Here is a 23,304-nt window from a genome sequence, read left to right on the forward strand (position 1 = left end):
ATCTGAAAAAATGCCAACACCTTTGATTAGAGGTCAACTCATTTAGGACTGACCTGGCACAAAATAGTATATCAATAGTGAGTCTCTTACCCCGTCCTAGGAACAACATTTACAGTTGAAGAAGAGCCAGATCTACAGGAGATCTGATTACCTACATCATACAATAATAATATCTCAGCCATCAGAGCTTCAACAAGTGTAACCTGGCATTTTTCAGAAAGTTGCCTCCACCCCACCAAGATCATCTCTAACTCTTTTTTTTTTTTTAGGTCAGGAATTCCTCATCACACTAAATCAGCGAATTCTCTCTTCTCTTGCTATCTGTGATTCAGGGTACACATATTTCCTAAACTCTTCTTTCTGGACATAAATATTCTTCAAGACAGATGATACTGCTCCTAAACTTCTACATGCAGACATCATTCACAGAGGAAATCAAAATAGTCTGCTTCTTGACCTGCAGGAAATAGCAGCCAAACTTTCCCCAAATAACAGCCGACCGTCTTAAATTTTTAAAAAGTGTAACAGTTTCAACATCTTCCATTTGTATCACAGGTGTTGTGCAGTCAGTGCTAACCAGGCTATTTCTCTTACATCAGTCTCTATCCCTGACAAATCAGATAATGAAATCCAAGATAATCCTAAAGGACAGGATGGTCATGATTGGAAAGCCTTTCATAAGTTGTCTACTTGACCAAGGTTGGTCTGAAGAAAGCTAAACACCAAAGTTAGTTTTTCTTGAATTCACACATCGTTTTCTTTTATGCAGACTGCCAAAATAAATAAATGGAATAAACAAACTCTGTAATTGAATTTAAATCAACAAAGTGGGGTGTTGCTGCTAAATCTAAAGGAATGGTAGAGGAATTTTACAAGAATGGTATGTAAAAGCTATTTACAGGTGGGTGTCGACACAAAATACAAGAAACATTTTTGCTTCCATTTTAAATTACGTAGTAAATGATTTTGTCAAACTGATTAGTATAAAATATCAAATGCATGCGCACACACACACACAATTATATGATCATCATTTACCATCCATGTTCCATACTCACAAGGGATAGATGCCTTGACAAGATTCAACAAGCCCAAGGGCTGTGTTGGGCTCCAGTATCTGCTTTGACAAGGTTTCTATAGCCTGATGCCTTTCCTAATGCCAATCATTGTGCGGTTGAGAAGTTTACTTCCCAACCACATAGTTCTAAGTTCAGTCCCACACTTCAGGCATGCCTGGGCAAGAATCTTCTTCTAAAGTGCCGGACTAACTAAAGCCTTGTGGGCAGATTCAGTAGACAGAGACTGAGCGAAGCCTGTCATATATACCATACCTGTGGGTGTGTGTGTCCTTGTCTTGACAACATGTGGTAGTTGTAAATGATGGTCACTGTCATACAAGCAGTGTCATTCGTTTCCAATGAAAATGTCTGGCCATGGGAAATGTTACCTTGCTTGGAAGCAGGTGAGGGTTAGTAACAGGGAGGGCCTCCAGTTGTGATAAATCTACCTCGATAAACTCCATCTGATCCATGCAAGCATGAAAGAGTGGACATTAAAAGTGATGGTGATGAAGATATATAAGTATGTGTAGATATATATATATATATATATCTCACAGATGGAGAATGATTTGCTGGAGAAGGCATAAAGCAACAAATTCAGAGAAGTTTAACAGGGATAATCTATCTTTAATAGATTCGTGGTATCTATTTACCAAACTGAAAAGAATGAAAGCCAAAGACAACTCTGGTGATTGCAAAACATAATACACAGATGCAACTAAAGAATCTTCCATCTGATGGCTTTATACAGTCATTGCCACCCAACTTCTTTTATGGATTAAAAAAAAAAAAAACACAGAGACAGACTGACAAGCCATTTCAGTTATAGCTTGTAACAGATGGTGGTTGTGATGAGTGGACATTAATTGCAGTTTTACAGTCACTTTTGCATTAAAACTTCTCTAATTAGAGAGACTGTAAAGGTGTCAGAATGCAAAGAGGAACCAGTACACTCTGTAAAGTGGTTGGCATTAGGAAGAGCATCCAGCTGTAGCAGCCAAGCCAAAAGACAATTGTGACCTGATGCAACTTCCCAGCTTGCCAGCTCTGGTCAAACTCTCCAACCGATGCCAGCATGGACAATAGACTGATGATGATGATGAGGTTGATGAGGTTGATGAGGTTGATGAGGTTGATGAGGTTGATGAGGTTGATGAGGTTGATGAGGTTGATGGCAGAAGTTTATCAAGTGTGGAAGTTTACAAACAGTATATGTTTAATGAAGAATTTTTAAAATAAGACAAAATCAGAATCACGACATATCAAAGACAACTAGTAGGTTCCCTATAAACGAAGCATTTCATTCGCTTAGGCATTCCTATTCCCTTTGACACTGTTTAGATTACTTGTCCTAAATCCCACACAAAGAGAAAACTAAATTACATTCAGTAGGAAACAGACTGCAGAGTTGTAAAGAATGGAATGTTGTAGTTGATGTTTCACAAGATCAGCATTGATGGTTTAAGCCCCCCCCCCTCCAAATTTATGTTGAATATTCACTGCGTTTGTTTTAACTAATTTTGAAAATATTTTTATCCTTTGTTTTCAGTCATGAGACTGTGGCCATGCTGGAGCACTGCCTTGAAGGGCTTTTAGGCAAATAATTAACCCCAACCCCCCCCCCCTTTTGCCACTTATTCTATTAGTTTACTGAAGTGAAAAGTTGGGGTTACATAAACTAAACAACATCAACTGCCAAGTGATGACAGAAGGGTGTGATGACATACACAATGAGACACACACACACAGGCTTCCACACAGTGAATGCCACTACCAAATTCACAAGACATTGGTCAAGCCAGGGCTACAGCAAAAGACCTATGTCCAAGGTACCGTACAGTGGAACTGAAACCTACTACGTGAACTTAATTCCAACAGCCATGAGAGTGACTAATGAATTTATTAGCTGCAATTTGGAATATAACCATAAATTTGGGGTGGACGTTTTAATTTAAATCACTTAAAACAGAGAAATTGTAGATTAGAACCAAGAGCAGTTTGAGGTGAGATGATATCAAAAGGGTTAAGGAAAATCTAACAACACAAAAGAGCAAGATCACTTGCTGGAACAAGATGAATATTTGTAGGGAAGTGTATAAAGTTGGGTGAATTATTCTAATATTTATTGCAGGTACTTTGTTGTTCATCATGATCACAAGCTCCATCTGGGGAGAGAGATCTTCAAGTACATGTAGGGAATCTCTGGTGGTCCAGAAAAATAGTACAGGGGTTCCATGAACTAAATTTAAAATTTCATATATATGCATCTTAGGGTGCAGGACGTCACCAACAGTAAACAACATGAAATACGAAAACAAATGAGTTCAATACGCAAATAAGGAGAGAGAGAAATGGAAAAATAAAGAATACAAATAACGACCCTTCCTCAGTTGTCAGTTGTCTGTCTACTCCCCATTTCGAGCAATCAACGACAATATGAGGCTTTGAAGACAGTTGCTCCCATAAATACTAAAATAAAATTTTGGATTTATGGAGGGTCAAAGTTGGGAACAAAAGCAGGAGGGTCGTTAGACCTGAACGAGATATATAAGGATAAGCATATTAAAAGGGGTCCGTAGGAAAACTCGTTTAAATAAAAGGGGTCCTTGGTAGTGAAAAGGTTGAGAATCACTGCTCTGAGCAGTCGCTCAATCTGCTACATGTTACAGGTGTTACATCAGTTTTTCTTCTCTATAGGAGATGTCTAAATAAACATTACGGAATCTCTCATTCCCAGCTGTTGGATGGCCGTCGACTCGACTCAGTTCATCCCCATCTCTTTCACAGATTATGCTTTTCATCCCGCAGGTTGTCTAACGAAAACTATCTTCTTTATCAAGCCTTTTAGTCGCCAGAGGCCTGCTCATGCACCAGTTCGTCCTGAGTTGCATGATACCAGTAGCGTTAAGACTGTTAATGGTAGCATGCAAAGACACAGAGATACATACACACGCATAGCTATATAGACATATGTCTATAGACGAACATAAAAGTGCATAGGTACGTCAGGGGAAAATCAGAAAGCTTGGAGTTTTCGAAGGTTACAACGCCCTGGCAGCTAACAATCGACACGAGTAGTTTATTTCATGCTTCAACAAGTTTGAACACGTGAAACATGTTTACGGAAGTTAAGGGTTGCTGCACCTGTTTTTGATCTTCCAAAGTGTGTCCACATGTCGTATGTGATAAACACTGAAACCGAGTTTATCTCACGACTCGAGTTTCACACCAGAGTAACTTCACTTAAACTTGAGTCACGAGACAAACCGTCAACCCTGTGTGTGTGTGTGTGTGTGTGTGTGTGTGTGCGTGCGTGTCAGTGTGGGAAGTACACGTAAGCCTCATACAAAAAGCATTACAAAAGCTTTGGAGGGCCTTCAGTAAATTAGAAGAGCTGCACCAATGGAAGATCAAAGAGACTACCGGCCCAGGCGCACCTGTTGACTATCAACAGAAAAATGTTCAGTATTTGTAAAAGAATGTATTCGCTAGAAGTTGATGCTTCACTCGGTGGATTCTCAGCTTATCGCTTGGCGAAATCCTTTGAGCAATAGCTGTGGGAGTGACTATATACACAAGATACAGGAACTTTATTAATATAGATTTCTCTAAACTTGCGAAAGAACCAAACTATTCTGATTAAGAGCACACGCAAGACTTTCTGAACATGTACACCTGTTGTAAAGCAAAACGTTTGTCTAAGTGTTTCTTGATAAATTCGAGTGTAGACAATTTTTTAAACTAGTTGCGGTTTTCTCCTATAAGACGGAAGCAAAGAGGAAGAACAAGTAACATGATGCTAACCCAGTTTCATATAAACAAATTAGTGAAAACTAGAGAGATAGGACGAGAGAGAGAGAGGGGGGAGATTAAAGAATAGAGAAGTAGTAAGGAAGGAGGAGAAGAGGAAGTAGAGAGGGGAGGAGGAGGAGGAGGAGGAGGAGGAGGAGAGAGAAAGCGCAGCAAACGTCAAAGTCAGAAAAGAGAAGAAGAGACGATAGAGACGGACAAACGAAGCAGAAAGAGAAAGAGTGAGAGAGGAGGAGAAAGAAAAGAACGAGAGGAGCAGAAAGAGATGGACAGAGAAAAACAGAAATATATTGAGAGAGAGAACAACGAGAAGAGGCGAAAAGACAGACGAGGAAAAAAAAAAAAGAGAGAAGTAGATAGAGGGAGGAGGAAGAAAAGGAAAAGCTAAGTAGACAGAGAGAGGGTGAAAAGAAGAGGAGGAAGAAAGAAGCAGAATTAAGTGTGGAAAAGAAGACTGGGAGGCAAAAAAACGAGATGACAGGAAACAAAGGGTTTGGTTACATTTTTCACAGTAACAGGACTTCGGTGGTTGATAGATCTAGGTTAGGTTCATCCATTTAAAAATGTTCCATTTACAATAACCGTGAACATTAGTGTAAATAAATAAGAGTGGAGGTGTGGGGAGAGGAAAGAGAGAAAGAGTAGGACTACTCTCTTAAATTAGTAATAATGGACGAGAAAACTGGAGTGAGAGACCAACAGATTGGTAGGTTGTGAACACGAAGAAAATAAAAAAGGCAACACATGCACACACAGGTTCTTTTTCTTTTATTCTCTATTGGTTTCAATCGTAGGACAGAGGCCATGCTGGAGCACCGCCTTATATAAACACACGCAAGGTATAATATACTAATTCCGTGTGTGTTAAACGCTAAGTTCGATAAATAATAATAATGATTTCTTTATTGACCACAAGGGTTTACATTAAGAAAAAATATTATGGGAAGTACAGGACAAAACAAAGGCGTGTGTGTTGTAGTGGATAGCAGAAACTCCGCCGCAAAAACAGTAAAATGTACATTTTAGCCTGGAAATTATTTAATCAACACCATTTATGTTGTTCAGTTGTGTTGTTAAAATAGGTTAGAACAGTCAAGAACTGGTTTCAATTTAATCAAGATGTGTAGTAACTTTATTCCACCGAATACTGTGTTTTTGAATTTGTTGTGCATTCTTTATAGAGATTCTAACACTCACTAATGTTTTATTATTATTGTTTTTATTTGTGGAGTATAAAGATCTTGCAGGTGGCGGGTATTAAAAGACTGAACGAAAATGCATTTCAATGGAGATAAACAAAAGGATGAGAATGACAGGAGAACAAAAAAAAGATTTGCCTTCAATCGATGTTAAACTACGATGGAAAGAAAGCAGGTAGAAATGTCAGTGGGTGCTTACGGAGAGAGACAAGTCGGGTGTCAGAATTGACGTTTATTAGTTGGAGAGCTTTTTAAAAACACCCTCCTATTATCAAGTGATAATCACATCAACATTCCCACACAACTACGTATTTAAGATTAGTTTCTTTGTTTAGTTCTTTTTATAAGCTCAAATATTATTTATCCGTTCATGCTAAAAACATTTTTTTTTGTTTTTCTCTGTACCAAATTAGTTCAATAACAAAGGACGAATTCGCCACCCACAGAGAAATTCTGGTACCAGCTGACAGAGATGTATACGTGCCTATACAATACAATACAGATAAAAATCATGGGAATTTAAAACATCGTTTTGAATTACGGCAAGGTAATTCAAAATAGAAGTTCCCTCACACACGCTTAAAAAAAAAATCCTCCAATCGCACGCACACGTGCGTGCTTGAATAAACATAATCCCATTTATATAGCAAGTTAGTGACCCGGTGTCAATTACAGTTGAAACCATTTCACTTGATACACATAACAAACCAGTGTACTTATTAAGAAGGGCATGGTCAACGTCGTCATCTCATTTCCTTCCATTATGAAGCCATCCCAAATTCGACATTTTTCCTTTTTGTTTTTATCGCAGAGAAGCAAGTTGAGTATTGTGTTTGATTATGTGATTTCTAGTACAAATAAAATCAAACATTTTTTTTTTACGTCGGATAAAAATGCCTCTAGTATACAAAAGAGATGATGGCTACAGCTAAAGCTCCTTCGGCCTTGATAAAAGGCTAACTGAAATGGGATGGAACACTAAATAAAGAACAGTGATTCACAGAGAAGGTATGTATGACTGACGTTAGTGGCTTTCTCAGATGGCCAGAGACGACAAATGACCTCAATCAGAAGATAAACATCGTACTATATAATCTGTATATTCTAACGTCAAAATTTATAATACGTATGACGTGAATAAAAAAATGTGTGCGTAGGAAGTGAGTTTAGTATCAAGACAAGCCTGCTTATATCGATACGTGTGTGTGTGTGTGTAAATTTACGGGGAAACAGGTAAGCGTAAAAATTCGATCGGATATATGATCCGGTATGACAAAAATGAGCAATGAAATCATGAAATCACAGCAAAATAGGTGTTGAGTCATTATGCAGGCCGGTATATGATAACTGAGAAGTAGAGTGCTTTTAAAAAATCGTCATCAAAAAGGAAACGACGTGACAGTGGAAAAAGTCTGATCAAATAATGAAATATGGACAGAATAGCAGTTTTATTTTTCAACACCACAATTGTCATCGAGTAGAGAAGTGAACATTTATATGGACGTTCAACTTTCAACTAAAATTAGTGGCCAAATCACTCTCTAATAAAGAAGCGTACGTTGGATAATATAGTCTTTGGTATACAATAGATGAGATGGTCACGGCCTAAATTTCTTTGATCATAGTTACACTTGACCAGAGCTAAGTGAAATGGGGTTAATCACTTAAGAACAATGATTAAAACCAATAATTTTCAGTCGTTTCCCATATTTTAACGATGGCAGCAGTTTTTACCAAAACAGACTGAATTCCAAGAGTTAGACAGACAAACGCCTTAAGTTCTCAAACCGTTACATTTTTGAAGAAGGGAGAACTTAATGATTGGATTTAGTTTTTTAATGGTTTTAAGCACGAGATAAGAGACCCTGTGACCTTTTTCTCGGTTTCCAAAATGGGAATGTGGCCTGTATTGTATTGTATACTTGAACAAAGCACTGCATTCCAATGTTGTTCCAGCCAACTTGATGGCTGTAAAGGTGTGGCATCCCATCCAGGGAGGGGAGGTGTTATGATCTCAGTCATTTTAACACCATGGAAACCAGGCAACTGGCTCTAAGAGTCCTAAGATTCGACACAGTCCGAGAGTTGACTATAACGATGAGGACTGATAGGACAGACTTATCCTAGGACTGGAGGTCTGGTCCAAATGCCTACTAAGGACCATGGATCAAGTCTGCGGGGTTCAATTGTCGAATCTCCAATGTGTCACAGGTTTTATGTTTGTTACAAAACAAGTTAGTTTTGCTTTGTTGTTTGGGGGGAGGGGTTAAGGGGAAGAATAGATCAATTGCTCGGTTGACTTCTCAGATATATGAAATGCAAAACGTAACCAGAATAAGATTTGAACTTAGATGGTAGAACATAACTGATTGATATTTTGTGTCAGCAACTTCAATGACAATGATGTTCAGACATTGGCATGAAGACATGCTGAAGGAAGAGTAAAATCAATCAGTACTTTATTTTATCAACTCCAGAAAAATATAAAGCAGAGTTGACGAAACAACGCACACAGCTAAAGTATGTTGAAAGTAAATCTAGTGGAGGTTTGCATAGCAATGGTTATGTGTACATAAAACATCTTTTATAAGCTTTCATCTACTAGTCTCTCTCTCTCTCTCTCTCATGGTGACAATATCTTAAGCATTATTCTTCATGCAACTTACAGATTTCGTATGACATCCTGTAACATGCTACTGCTGATAAATCTAACATTTCATATTAGAAGAGTTACGTCTCCAGGAAATAATTCTATTGCAATATCCAGTTCACTGAAGAGACCACATTCTTTAATATCACATTTTTATTTATTCACTTATTTTTTTAATTTCTTTTTTTTTTTGGCTACTTTCACTTGGCCTTGAAATCTTGACCTGCAAATCTCAGTTTGTATTACTTCAAAATCTACATTTACAATTGAAACTTTGTAATTATCCAAATGTCTCTGCTAAATGATCAATAGCTGTGTCCAATAATGAATCTTCTGAATCAAATTTCCACATAATAAAAGCATTACTAATAAAAAATTAATGTTATTTTAATAGCTTTCCAAACTACATTTTGACAGCCCAGATTGGGTTTCAAAATCCATTACAATACACTTAATCAACAAACTACTTGTTAAGCATGGATGGTATGCTGATTAGCAGTTGTATCTCTGAAGCTACAAGGTTTGATATGTACACAAACACATTGTTTCTCTGGGGTTGGTCAAGTGATAAGATCCCAATAAAGGTTGGGAATTGATTAAGGATGTTCATTTTTTTAATCTTCAGAGAAATGGATACATTCAGCATGTTTGTATTTTTACTATGGAGGTTTGCCACAGCCATGCAAAATAATTAAAAGAAGAGAAAATAGTTTACTAAAATTTCAGGAGGCTATGCTGTTTACTGTGATGCAGTTTCTGGTTGAGTCTTAACAATTGACTGGAAGTTTTGTAACTGCAACATCAACATTGTCATCATTTAATGCCTGTTTCCCATACTGGCATGGATTGAACGATTTAACAGGAACTGGCAAGGCCAGGAGCTGCACCAGGTTCCATGCTCTGTTCTGGCTTGGTTTCTACAGATGGATGCCCTTCCTAATGCCAACCACTTTACAGAGTGTACTGGGTGCCTTTTACATGGCACTAGCACCAACAGGGCCACTGAGTAACTTGCAAGACAAAAACCCACTTAGCTAAGAGGGTGTAGTAGAAAGCAGGGTGGTGGCTTCATGCCAGTTGATGAGAGATTCGAGGTATAGACAGACATGGGTAGGTATCCTAATGCCAAATGTTCCCTAATGTCCTCTTTGGTAGCAACAAAACTTAGAAGCCTTTGAGTTTACTGATCATGACTTAACACTTCAATTTCTCTGACCTTGCGATTCAGGAGTCAAAATACTTCTTATTCATCTTCGGTCTTGCAACCAAATTTACTGCTTTGAAGTTGGCTCTCAACTCAACACCATCATCCCTTAATGTTCACTTTTCCATTCTTGCATGGATCAAGTGGAATTTGTTGAGGCAGATTTTCTATGGTTCAAAGCTCTTTGTGTCATCAATCAAATAAGACAAGGTTTACCTGTGTCCCAAACATTGTTTCTCACTGAAAACTTAAAACAAACAACCTCACTTGTATAACAATGGTGGTCATTTACAACCATCACATGATGCCCAGACAAAGGACACACATCCATTATACATGTAATGAGCTTCTTTTAGTTTTCACCTACCAAATCCACTCTCAAGGCTTTGGTTGGCCTAGGACTATAGAAGAAAACACTTGTCCGAGGTGTCACACTGTAGGACTGAACCGAATACCAAGGTTCTCATCCACGCAAACACATCTATACCCCTATGCCACACCTACAGCCCTACAGCTATTTCACTGTGGTCTCACTCAGGGAAAACATTACAGTCTCACCTTGTCATGCCTGTAACTCTGACTTACAAAAGCTTTCTTTTTCAAGTACTCTGCACTCTAATTTCAAATCCAGCAAAGATTAAATTAATCTCTCATTCTTTCAGAATCGATACAATAAAATTCCAATCAAGAGCTGTGGACAGGCAGAATTGGTAGAGCATCAGCCAAAGTACAAGTATACAAATATGGTAAATATATTACTAAGCAATAAACAGAGATTAAACTGCTCCAGTGGTTTGCAAAACAGAAGATGTTATTTTGCCAGTGATAGTTGGATTTTCTTCATAAATCTACAGGACAAATACTTAAGTACCGTTTTAGGTGATGGAAATGCTCAGCAGTTCCTCATTTCACTTTGCTGTGTAAATGACAAGGTCAGTCATCAACATAACTGTTTCGCTGTTGTCAATGTTTTTCTCTCCAATGCACATTGGATATTCTGGCATTCAGGCTGAAGATCTGTCTTTCTTTTTATATGTGGTCTGCTATATAAAAATATTCTTTTCTACTGAAGGCATGAGGGGCCTGAAATTTTGGGGGAGGGGGCCAGACGATTAGATTGACCCCAGTACACAACTGGTACTTAATTTATTGACCCCGAAAGGATGAAAGACAAAGTCGACCGCAGCAGAATTTGAACTCAGAACGTAAAAACAGACAAAATACTGCAAAGCATTTCACCCAGTCTGCTAACGTTTCTGCCAGCTCGCTGCCTTGCTGTATAAATATATTGCATCAGTAGCTTCAGACACTGTGTTATTGCAGAAAGCAAATGGAAGTTCAAAATAAAATATACAGTAACAATGGTTTCTGACAACTGAAGTGAAGTTCTTTGATAGGAAATGGTGTGGGAGGAAAAAAAAACAAAATGTAAAAAAAAAAAAAAAAAAAAAAAAAGTACTTTTAAAATTACTGACAGATTTGAACCACTTGAAATGAGGAGGCCGGGCAAATCTACTTGGGTGGATTGATGCGTTGATGAGATTGATGACAAGGATATCACAGCTCAGTTTAAAAGCACAAATCTGTTGGTTCATACATTAGATTTATACAAACTTATTACGAAAGCATATTTGGACGCATAAGAAAGTCATTCTCTGTATTTTATCAAAGAGAAAAGACAATGAATGATTTTTCTTGGGCGTTCAAATATGCTTCAAGTATATTTAAACTGCTAGCAAATTTGTATTTATATATATCACTGCTTAGCACCATCACTTTGTATTTTAAAAGAATCATATCCTAACAACAAGCATTAAGTTTTATTACACTATTCTAGTTTATAAGAAGATTATTCTTAGATTAGAACTTTATTAGAAGATTGCTTCAAGAATTCACTATATTTGTAAAATTTGTAGTCCAAAAGTTAAATTTTCAAAACAGCAAATACATGTGGCCTTGTTTATCAGATTTAATCATCACTGATTCAGGATAACATGATACACTCACCTGTGGACCATATTATGTTCATCATTGATTGATCTGTAATTATATGGGTCAATATTGAGTCAAAGATTCTACTTGGAGCATAAAAACATGCCCCAGTGACCATCTTCAATGCTCAGAATGCAACAAGCACAGAAATGGTTGTGTGATAAGAAGTTTGCTTCCCAACCACTTGGGTTCTGGGTTCAGTCCCACAGCGTGGCACCTTGGGCAAGTGTCTTCTATTATAGCCTCAGGCTGACCAAAGCATTGTGAGAGGATTTGGCAGACAGAAACTGAAAGAAGCCCGTCGTATATATTTTTATATGTGTGTGTGTGTGCGTATCCCCCACCACTGCCTGGCAACTGGTGATGGTGTGTTTATGTCCCCATAACTAAGCAGTTTGGCCAAAGACACAGATAGAATAAGAACCAGGATTAAAAAGTATTAGGGTCGATTCATTTGACCAAAATTTGAGGTAATGCCCCAGCATAGCCATCGTCTAACAACTGAAACAAATAAAAGATAGAAGATATCAGTTGTATTTGAATGACTGCGTTGTGAGGCTGCTTATGTTTTTTATACAGATTTATATACTTGATTGAAGCCCTCAACAGGGGACCAGCGAAGAGAAAAACAAAAACAAAGGCATTTGATCCAAACAAACAATGCAGACAAGTGTATTCTTTAGAGGAAAAGGTGGAGAGGATCAGAAAGATATGTGTGATGGTGGAGTGTTTGCTGTTGTGAGCCGTGGGTTTGGTGTCATTTATAAAGTGCGTGGAGAAGATTCATTTATCATTGTGTTTTTTGGGGAAACTAAACCCACATGATAAATGGAGATAGATGTGCGTGTGTGTGTGTGTTTGTGCGTGTGCGTGTGCGTGTGTGTGTGTGTGTGTGTGTGTGTGTATATATATATATGAAAGCACAAGTATTCCAGTAATAATATAAAAAACGATCTATGTACATTATGAAACATATGGATTTTCTTTTGTGTATATAAATATATTTTATATTGTGACAACTATTAACGCATATCTGTCTGGCCTTGTGGTCAGGTGACTGTTGTAGCCAGCTCAAAAAATAATGGCTGAAATGCTTAACACATCTAAAAACATTTCAGTTGGAGTGGGTTGTTGCTGTTTAGCCCAAGGCCAATCCTGACAGAGCAGGCCAATGATCAAAGATAGTCCAACTAGCACCATCTCATCTTATATTCAAAAACAGTGTGCCTAGAACCACATTGTGTCTTTCTTTTACTTGTTTCAATCATGGAGCTTTGGCCATGCTGGTGCAACACCTTCAAGGGTTGAGCTAAACAAAACAAACCAAGTGCTTACTTCTAAGTTTGGTAATTATGCTATCGGTCAATTTTGTCGAAACACTAAGGGAACACAAACAAACCAACACTGGTTATTAAGCAGTGGTAAGGGACAAACTGACACACATATATGATGGGCTTCCATATATTATTTATCAACCAGATCCACTCACAAGGCTTTGGTTGGCCGGGCCACAGTAGAAGACACCCAGGGTGCCATGCAGCAGGATCAAACCTAAAACTACTCGGTAGCTAAGTGAGTTTTTTAATGACACACACACACACACAAGCCTATGTCTATTTCTATAGATTTTTTTTTCTTTACTTTAAAGATGGTTGGGTATGATTTCAGAAAGATTTAGCTGCTCTTTCTAGCACATGAAACAACCACGTAGTTGCACATATTGGATGACATTCTGTTGGACTTTCCTGAATGCTAATAACTTGATGTTCTCTACACAATCGTTACTATTCATAGCGCCACCAATCAACTTTTCACCTTGTCAACAGGATGCTCAACAGACCTGACAAAGCTCATAATGGGAATTTTATGACGCATTAAAATACAAGGCATGACTGTGTTTAAGGAACTGGATTCCTAACCATGGGACTTCAGGCTCAGCCCCACTGTGTGACATCTTGTCCAAGTGTCTCCTACTATGGTACCAAGCTGTCCAAAGGCTTGTGAACGGATTTGGGAGATGGAAACTGAAAGAAGTCTGTGTGTATGAGTGTGTGTGTGGATATAAATATATATATATATATATATATATATATATACATACATACATACACACACACACATGAAATATGTGTATCTTGTATGTGTTTGTCATTGGACTGTGGCCATGCTGGGGCAACACCTTGAAGAATTTTTAGTCAAATGGATCAATCCGGATACTTATTTTTTTTTTTTAAAGCCTGCTATCTATTGTATTGGTCTTTTTTTGTTGAACTGCTTGGTAATAGGGTAATAGGGACAGAAACAAACCAACATCAGTTGTGAAGCAGTGGTGAGAGACACACACAAAAATCTATATACATACACAATGGGCTTTCTCCAGTTTCCAACAACCAAATCCACTCACAACACTCTGGTCAGCCTGGGGCTATAGTTGAAAACACTTGTCTGGCCATGGGGAAATATTACCTTACTTGAAAATAGATGAGGGCTGGTGACAGGAAGAGCATCCAGCCGTAGAAAATCTGCTTCAACAAAGCATGGAAAAGTAGATGTTAAAAGTGAATTCATTTCAGACTTATAAGCTATATATATTAACATATATTATTCAAATTAGTACTGCTGCTACATAGATTAATACCACTGCTATTATATAATTAGATTTGCAGTTATATAGATTAACCTACAGAGTTAAAATTGCCTTCAGCATAACATACAGGGTGATTGAAAAGTAACTTCCTATTTTAAAATAATTATAAATTATTTATTACGGAGATGTACTTGCATAGCAAGTGACCTGATCGGAGACCATGTGCTGAAACAAAAACAATTGCAGCATGGAAGGTGTTTATAAACCATTTAAAAACACACAAAAACTGTTAGATTCACTTCAGCATTTAAATTTAATTTGCCAAAATATTCGTTGCTTTGAGACTGCAACCTGATCATTGACAAAATTAAATATAAATTATTTATTAATTGTAATTTTTTTCTCAATTTTTTTTTTCTTCTGTGTTTGCTTTTTTGCAGAATGAGAATTTAATCTGTAATCATTCGTAAATAGCTAAATGCCCACTTCCCCCGGGAGATGGATGGGCCGTCATGGTCTACATGAGTAGCCAACCAGGAGACCCGACTTAACACCTTGTGACTTCCTTCTTTAAGGTTGATTAAAGGAACAAGTTTACTGTACCAAATCAAAGACTTTGGAAGAACTTGAAGAGGTGAATACGAGAAGTTATGTCTTCCTTCCCACCAGAGTTACTGGTGAAATCAGTTGAGGCAATTTCGGGGAACTCAAGAAGATGGTGGCGACATCTGGAGCCCATATCAAATTTTAAATAAAACCTCATACTAATAGCTTTCTTTTCATATCCATTTTTCTGTAAAAATTAGTTAATAAATAATTCATAATTATTTTAAAACATCACCCTGTATATTTGGATACACGATCACATGGTTTTGAATTTGCTTCCCTTGACTAGCTAGTATTTCTTGTCTTTCACATTGCTCAAGTTGTCATAGCTATCATGTGTAGCAGTGAAGTGCTGGTGTAGCTTTCTCTCTCTTTCTCCAGCTGTTATGTCCTGGATGTCCGACTGGGTAAAGGGTTGGAGACTGACTTCAGACACTTCAAACAATTAACAGAAGCATGGTACAGGCTAGGAAGACATCTCTGATTGTCAGCTTATATATAAACATGTGAAGGTGCTTGGCCAAGTGGTTAGAGTGTTGCACTCATGATCAAGCAATTGTTGCTTTAATTTCCAGACTTGACAGCATGCTGTGTTCTTGAGCAAGACGCTTCATTTCATGCAACTCCAGTCCACTTAGCTGCAAATGGGTAACTCTGCAACAGGAAAGTCTTCCGATCAAGGGAAATGTTGGCCTGCTCATACGTCGTCTAACGATGGGAGAATCCATTATATATATATATATATATATATATATATATATATATATATATATATATATATCTGGCACGTGCCATGAGTAATTACTCAGGGTAGGCAGTTGGTGACGCTTACATCGTAAAACACACAAAAACAAGTGCAACATAGGCACGTGAATGAGTTGGAGCCATCTACTTCTGCCTTTATAGCATGTAAAGAAAACGGTGTAGAAATGTACACAGCATGTGTACTACAGCAGTTCTGTGCATAGCTTTAATACTGAGATTGAAAGGCAGGGGCGAATTATGTCTACCTAATCTACAAAAAAAATAAAATGTTTTGTATTTTATGCAGAACAATCAGAGTAACCTTCATAATTTTATTGAATTAGGGGCATATGTTGCCATAAAAGGAAAATGTTGCTACCTTGCCTACTCAGCAAAGTGACCGAGACCTTTGGAGATATGCTGTGCATGAAAAGAGCCAGTAAGCCAAGTGAGACCATACCTGGGGCCTATGATACTGGTGTTTAACCAGCCCATTTAAGAGTACTTTTCAATCATTGGGCAATAAAGTGCACTTGCAAAGACCTGTCGAGGCAAGTGAAATTGTTGTCGTGGCTGATGACAGTACCACCTGATTGGCACGTACAATGCAACAATCGAGCGTGGTCGATGCCAGTGCCACCTGATTGGTACCATGCCAGTGGCACATAAAAAGCATTGTTCGAGCGTGATCGTTGCCAATGCCACCTGACTGGCTCCTGTGCCGATGGCATGTAAAAAGCACCATTTGAGCGTGGTTGATGCCAGTGCCGGTGGCACGTAAAAAGCACCCACTACACTCTCGGAGTGGTTGGTGTTAGGAAGGGCATCCAGCTGTAGAAACATTGCCAGTTCGGATTGGAGCCTGGTGCAGCCTTCTGGTTCGCCAGCCCTCTATCAAACCGTCCAACCCTTGCCAGCATGGAAAGTGGATGTTAAATGACAATGATGATGATACATACACAAAGGGAGATATGGTTGTATTGATAAGGACAAGTGTTACAAAGGGATTATATCTACTGGATGTGTGTGAAAAAGTGTTCTATGCTGACAATAAAGGTATATTTATAGGAAAGGAACACCAAGTAAAACCTAAGAATTGATGGTGGGGTTAGCTAGGGAAATGTTTCATCTACAGATGGATTGACATGATCAAAAGAAATGTTAATACATCTTGCTGGAGACTTAACTGATTCATACCAACATGAAAAAGATAACAGGACATTAAAGGGACTGGTTAGAAATACCTGACCATCCTAAACCAAAAAATTGCATAATCACTGGCATAGCTAGAGGGCAACCCTTGAGTTTACCCTCTCCTACTGGACCCTCAAACCTATAGAGCTTATATAGCAGACCCAAAAGTGCCACACTCATAAAAGCATCACCCAGGGTGGACAGCCCCTTCCTAGTTATGCGACTATACATAATGTAGTCCAGGACATATAGAGATGAGGTTTGAGACGAGTTAATAAGATTATAATTTCTCAAACTATTCACCTTGATTTTGAAAATGAGGAATTTTAAAATTGATATTTACACTACATATTTGATTTATTCTCCAAACGTCATCAAGCATCTTACTCTTGGATATGTATATAATGCCAAATTAGTTTTGAATTAGGAATCATCATTTATAAACAAAGGGTAAGAACACTGTGCCTATAAAAGAATTATAAAGAATATTCTTCACTGGATCCGTTTTAAACAATTTTGCATATTTTTTTTCATTTTGTCTTTGAATGTTCCAAGCATACAAGAGGGTATTCTTGCATTTTATTCACTAGGGACTTCCTCCAACCATGTTCACCATTCAATGCACTCCCTTACCCTCCTTTCACACCCCTGCAAACTTACTCACCCTGTCTAATCTTCTGTAGCACTTATGTTCACCTGTAACTTGAGGGTACACCCCAACATACCTTCCCCATCATCTTTCTTTTTTTCCAATCTAGGTAGGCAGGTCTCTTCTTAACAGCAACACACCTGTTGCTATCCCTCTTAATCTCTCATCACCCGACACAAAGCCACCTCCCTCAGAACTACTCCCCACCCCCACTCTGTTGAGAAGTCTTGTCTTATGAGTTACTTGGCGACCTCACTGGTGCTGGTGTCATGTAAAAGACTCCCTGTACACACTGTAAAGTGGCTGGCATTAGGAAGGGCATCCAGCCCTAGAAACTACTACAAAGCAGACATTGGTGCCTGATGCAGTCCTCTGGCTTGTTGGCCCCTGTCAAACTGTCCAACCCATGCTCAACATCAAAAATGGACATGAAATGGTGATGATGATGTTGAGCACTTTGAGAAAGGTGAGATTGAATTTTACAAGAAAATAGTGACTTTCTTGAAGACCCTTTCTCAATTTTTTTAGATTTCAATCCTTCTTTTTGACAATTAGTTTTGCTCCAATCCTCATACGCTCTTCAAAATGATGTTACACATTATGGAAGATATTCAATGCATTTTGAATTTGTTTCCTAGCACTACATTTGCACGTACCATATTCCAAGAATATAAATTCTATTCTTTCTATTAGAATTTATGTAAAAATAGTTTTTTGTTGTTGCTATTTTGTTCCGCAAATCAGAGAGAGAGAGAGAGAGAGAGAGAGAGAGAGAGAGAGAGAGAGAGAGAGAGAGAGAGAGAGAGAGAGAGAGAGAGAGAAGAGAGAGAGAGAGTGATAGAGAGAGAGAGAGAGTGATAGAGAGAGGGAGAGAGAGGGAGAGAGAGAGGGAGAGAGAGTGATAGAGAGAGTGATAGAGAGAGATAGAGAGAGAGAGAGAGAGAGAGAGAGTGATAGAGAGAGAGAGAGTGATAGAGAGAGGGAGAGAGAGTGATAGAGAGAGGGAGAGAGAGAGAGTGATAGAGAGAGAGTGATAGAGAGAGAGTGATAGAGAGAGAGTGGGGGAAGGGGATGCCAGCTGAACAAATTATACATTGTGAATACTGTAGATAATTAAGCTTTGTTAGAAATGGTAACGAAATTAGAAAAGTGATAACATGACAATCATTCCAACACGTGACATACATTCATACACATGTATACATACATGAATACTATATCAGTGTGTGTGTGTACACATACATATAGTATACAACAATACATGCACATAAAACTCATACTACACATATAAAAGGCATCCTTACTTTGTGTCATGTCATACATTCATTCATTCATATATATTATTGGACTTCTAAGTATCACACATCCACACAGATACACACACACGTGTGTGAATGTGTGCTCACACCCGCGCTCTAAGAAATAAACAACGAAGTCTGTTTTTCTTTCTGTAGCGAAGGACTTCAGAGATAGCGAGATTCTTTTCCTCCGACGGAATGTTCACACTTACCAAATTTACGAACCCCCCCCCCCCACGCACACACACGCACAGACGTGTGTGTGTATGTGTGTGCGTCGGTTTCGATTCTGAATGTTCCAGCTATTCAATCCTTTCAACTGCCAAGTCATTGACTATTATAAGTGTTAGTGACCGAGTACTACAACACGTAGACAACATAATATTCGGGTAGAATCGGCGTGACACGATGTGACACGATTGTCGCCTCCGAATTCTAGTTCGCCTGCATTTGGTAAAAAGACCTGCCCAAGATGCCACGTACATAGTACGATCAAATCCAGGACCTCGTCATTGCATAGCCGTCTTCTTAATCACTCGGCCAATGGTTGTGATTTCCTTTATTGGCCACAAGGGCCAAAAACATTGAGGACGACACCAACGGACGAAATACAACACGAAAAGGTGGGGCATACATTGATCGTAACAACATAACTACAGACACGTTAACAGATACAGAAAATGTATAAACACACACGCACACTGTTATATAAAACCATTGCCTTCAGATGTCTACGAGATCTGTCAGTTTAGCCATGAAAAAGAGAAGGAAACACAAGAGGAAGGAAGGAGACGGATTCCAGATTGTAACTCGACTACAGACCGCTGCCGCCGCCACTTTGGTGCTCGACAGAAGTTAACTAAAAAGAAAACACACACACACTAACACTAGACGGACAGACAGACACACACAGAGATTCCATAGTGGCGTGATGCTGGTGGTGGTACAAGAGAAATAATAATAAAGATAGATAAATGCAATAAACGGTTTGATTTCTTGCATAATCAAGAACACCTTGTATTCACAGGTGGATTGGGAAAATGTGAAGTTATGGTCTTCATGCATTTTTTCCACTCATATCAATCTCACCCACCTCCTCACTTCATGACAACAGTATTGAACCTTAATAAGAACCTGGCAAGATTTCGTCAAATAATATTTACGTTAGCATATTGATACTAGGGTTGTTATTTCATTGGCCCAGGCGGGACTCGAACTCAAATTTGGTGAAAGGCAAGATTAAATACGATATGCAAAAGAATTTTGCCGTTCCAGTATCCCCGCCCTTCATCTATACCCCTATGGCTAATAAAAGAAACATTATTATTATTATTATTTCGGGGTTTTTTTAACGTTATGAGCTAAAATTCCGCCGAAGCCAACTTTGCCTTTCATCCTTACGGGGTCGATAAGATAAGTACCAATTGAGTCTTGGAGTCGGTGTAACTAACTCCTCCACCAAAATTTCAGGCCGTGTGCCAATAGAAAGAATTATTATTATTATGTTTATTATTAAGGACAACTGATAAAGTACATATTAAACGATAACTTGTGAAAATACACAGAAATCAGTGTCAGACAAGAAAGGACGGATGGAGTTCGGGGAGAGAGTACAGAGATGGAGGGGAGGTGCTCTGCATCGGTCTGCTTCGCTCTTTTTTTTTTTTTTTTTTTTTTTTCTCTTGAACGCCCACAAAGCAAGATGAAAAATGGTATTCTGGCGCGAATAAGATTTCAACAACACGAACTTGTTGAAGTCCAAATAAACAGGAGACAGGGTGCATAAGTTTGGAAAGATGTTTCAGGAAATTAGAGAAAAGATAGAAAGTAAGAATTAAGACAGGAAAAAAACGGATAGAATTATAGACGAAGACAAAGAGAAAAAAAAAGTAATAAAAAGAGGGAAAAGTATTAGAATACGAAGAATAAGATAGAAATGTATGAGAATGAGGAAGATTATCAAAGACCCTGAGAGGAAATGGTAAATACATTTACAATGAAGAATATGAAATATTCAAGAGCATCTTTTAAGAAATAGTAAATGTCATGTGTTTGGCGAATGTTGAGAAAATGTTTGACACAGACTTTGGGGCAGGATGATGGTAAATTATAACTCTCAGATACAGACATAAACAGACACACTTACAAAAGATAAAAAGAAAAACAATTAATGGTATCAATAAACCAACGTTGATAAAAAAAAATCTAATGTTGTATATCAGAACATTGACATATTATGTTTATATGTGGTGTGTGTGTGTGTGTAACACGTTTAGCCACTCTGTACAAGAACTGAATCCAGATGTTGACTTTTTTTTGTTCTTTGTTATTTTGTTCTACATTATGCATGTTAAACGTTATGAACCTAACAGTTCAAAATAATAAGCAAATTGGATGCACTGTGTATGTGTGTGCATATATACATATATATATACATATATATGTATGTATGTATATATATATATATATATATATGTGCGTGTATATATGAAGTAAAAATGGCTTAATTTATGATGACAGCTATTATTAAGAATAGAAATCGATGAATTATGAATGTGAGGTGTTATAAGTTTAAAACAGTTAGAATTTGAAATGCAAATTCGCCCGAGGCTTGACAACTTACCCTCACCTCTGCCATGGTAGCCAACCTTTAAATAACTGACATCTGTTGTGGAAACATACACCAACTTATAACAAATACACTAAAGGCCCGTAACTCGCAGTGGCTCTGCACTCAAAGCACCTTACAACTCCAGCCTCGACCACTCTACTCACTGACGTTATGTTTTGTTTGTTTTCCCTTTTTATTTATTGATTGATTTATTTTATTTTTATTTTTTATTGCACGTTAATTCACAAATCGACTTTGTAGTCATTCAGGAAGGACGTTGAGAAGTAGAAGATACATTTTTTGTTACTGCTATATTCTCTTGTGTATTTTTTTAAAATTTTGAATGCATTTTTTTCTTTTTGATTTAGAAGAAATGAAAATAATTATTTAGTTATAATTTTTTCCTTCTGCCTAACTACTTGTCTCTTGATTATCTATTTGTCCCTTCAGCTGTCTTTATCTATCACTCCTTTTCCTTTACATTCTCTTTCGTTCTCTCTATCGGTCTCTTGTTTTTCTCTTTGAACACACGAACACAAACAGACTAGCTACGTCAGGGAGAAGACGACGATGTCTTTTAACCGTGGTTTCAGGATCGTCTCGTATTGATGTTGTATAGTTATTATTATTATTATTATTTATTCTGTTGGTGGATTTGGGACCCAAGGACCCAAATTGTTTTATAAGTAATGAGATAACGATTTTCATGTTTCTATTTGGACTATAGAGATAGAAGGGAAGTGGGATATTTTCGACTAGAAATTCAAACTGCGTCACTAACACAGCTTGTCGAGAGCTTACCTGTTCTACAGTGCTTGCTACAGTTCCGTAATAATTGGCCAACAGTTAACCATTAGCTAGTAAGGTCACGACCTGATATCCTATTATAAGATGTTTCGTAGAATACTTTGAATAGAGGCTATTAAAGGTGACCAGCACAAAATGTCCTCGGCTTCCAGCGGAAACGAGGAGACAGGCATGTAGTTCGGCCTCTCCATCAAAACACTTGTTCATCCTGTCTGTGTCCGACGCTATGCATTAAAGATTGCAATGTCCAGCCATCAAACTTGATGCAAATTAAGAAGATGGTCATCATCGGATTTGATAAGCAAGTGAAAACAAGTAAGCGTACTTGCTCCCGATAAAATCAATCTGAGCTTGCTGGAGATTATATACCTTAACGTCAGGAAAAAGTTAGCTGTAACAGATTAACCCAGGGAGAGAGATTGATTTTGTCTCTTATCCGTTTAATACTTCAAACACTGGATATAATCACCAGTAACATTCATGCGGTTAGTGAATGGTCTCTGTTGAGGTTTGTCTTCTTCATCATCTCTACCGTTGTTATCAGTATCATCATTTACAACGTAACTATCATTTACTTTATGGGACAATTGGAGACGATTGATTTTTTTCCCCCATATTGTCAATGATCGCACAGGTCTGCAGTACAGCATTTCTATGTATTCTGATTACAACTATCTCCTCTCTCTCTCTCTCTCTCTCTCATTCATATACACGTGCACATGCTCAATAACTAAAGTATTGTTTAGATGAAGCATCTTATCTAAAAATTCTATGACAGATTTTCATATGATCCAGAAACATTTTAGTGTTCAGTACATCAGCTCTTAATTCAATTAACCAAATTCTTGGTGTTGAAAGTATACGGTTGCTTCTTCTAAAAGAGCTGTCTTTG

General features: G+C 37.9%; 2 protein-coding genes across 10 annotated transcripts in view; one reads left to right on the forward strand and one right to left on the reverse strand.

The window, feature by feature from the left end:
- The window catches only part of LOC106883367 (uncharacterized), a 118,655-nt gene that overhangs the window by 84,788 nt on the left and 10,563 nt on the right, over positions 1-23,304 (reverse strand). For 2 of the 9 annotated variants that reach the window (XR_016242698.1, XR_016242702.1), the window contains exon 1: positions 21,618-23,254. The exons of 6 other annotated variants lie outside the window; for them this stretch is intronic. Coding sequence is in view for 1 of the 3 variants with exons in the window: in XM_089355674.1 (XP_089211800.1) it covers positions 21,618-21,632 (15 nt within the window). In the remaining 2 variants the exon portion in view is untranslated. Of the gene's footprint in view, positions 1-21,617; positions 23,255-23,304 lie in introns of those variants that run through there. One more of the 9 variants, XM_089355674.1, reaches the window with a different exon arrangement.
- Positions 17,918-23,304, forward strand: part of LOC106867177 (uncharacterized) — a 65,396-nt gene continuing 60,009 nt past the window's right edge. Inside the window, exon 1 of the mRNA XM_089355661.1 lies at positions 17,918-18,162. The gene's annotated coding sequence lies outside the window, so the exon portion shown is untranslated. The remainder of the gene's footprint in view (positions 18,163-23,304) is intronic.

This window comes from Octopus bimaculoides, chromosome 7 (genome assembly GCF_046866305.1).
Source record: "Octopus bimaculoides isolate indiv1 chromosome 7, ASM4686630v1, whole genome shotgun sequence".
Lineage (NCBI taxonomy): Eukaryota > Metazoa > Mollusca > Cephalopoda > Octopoda > Octopodidae > Octopus > Octopus bimaculoides.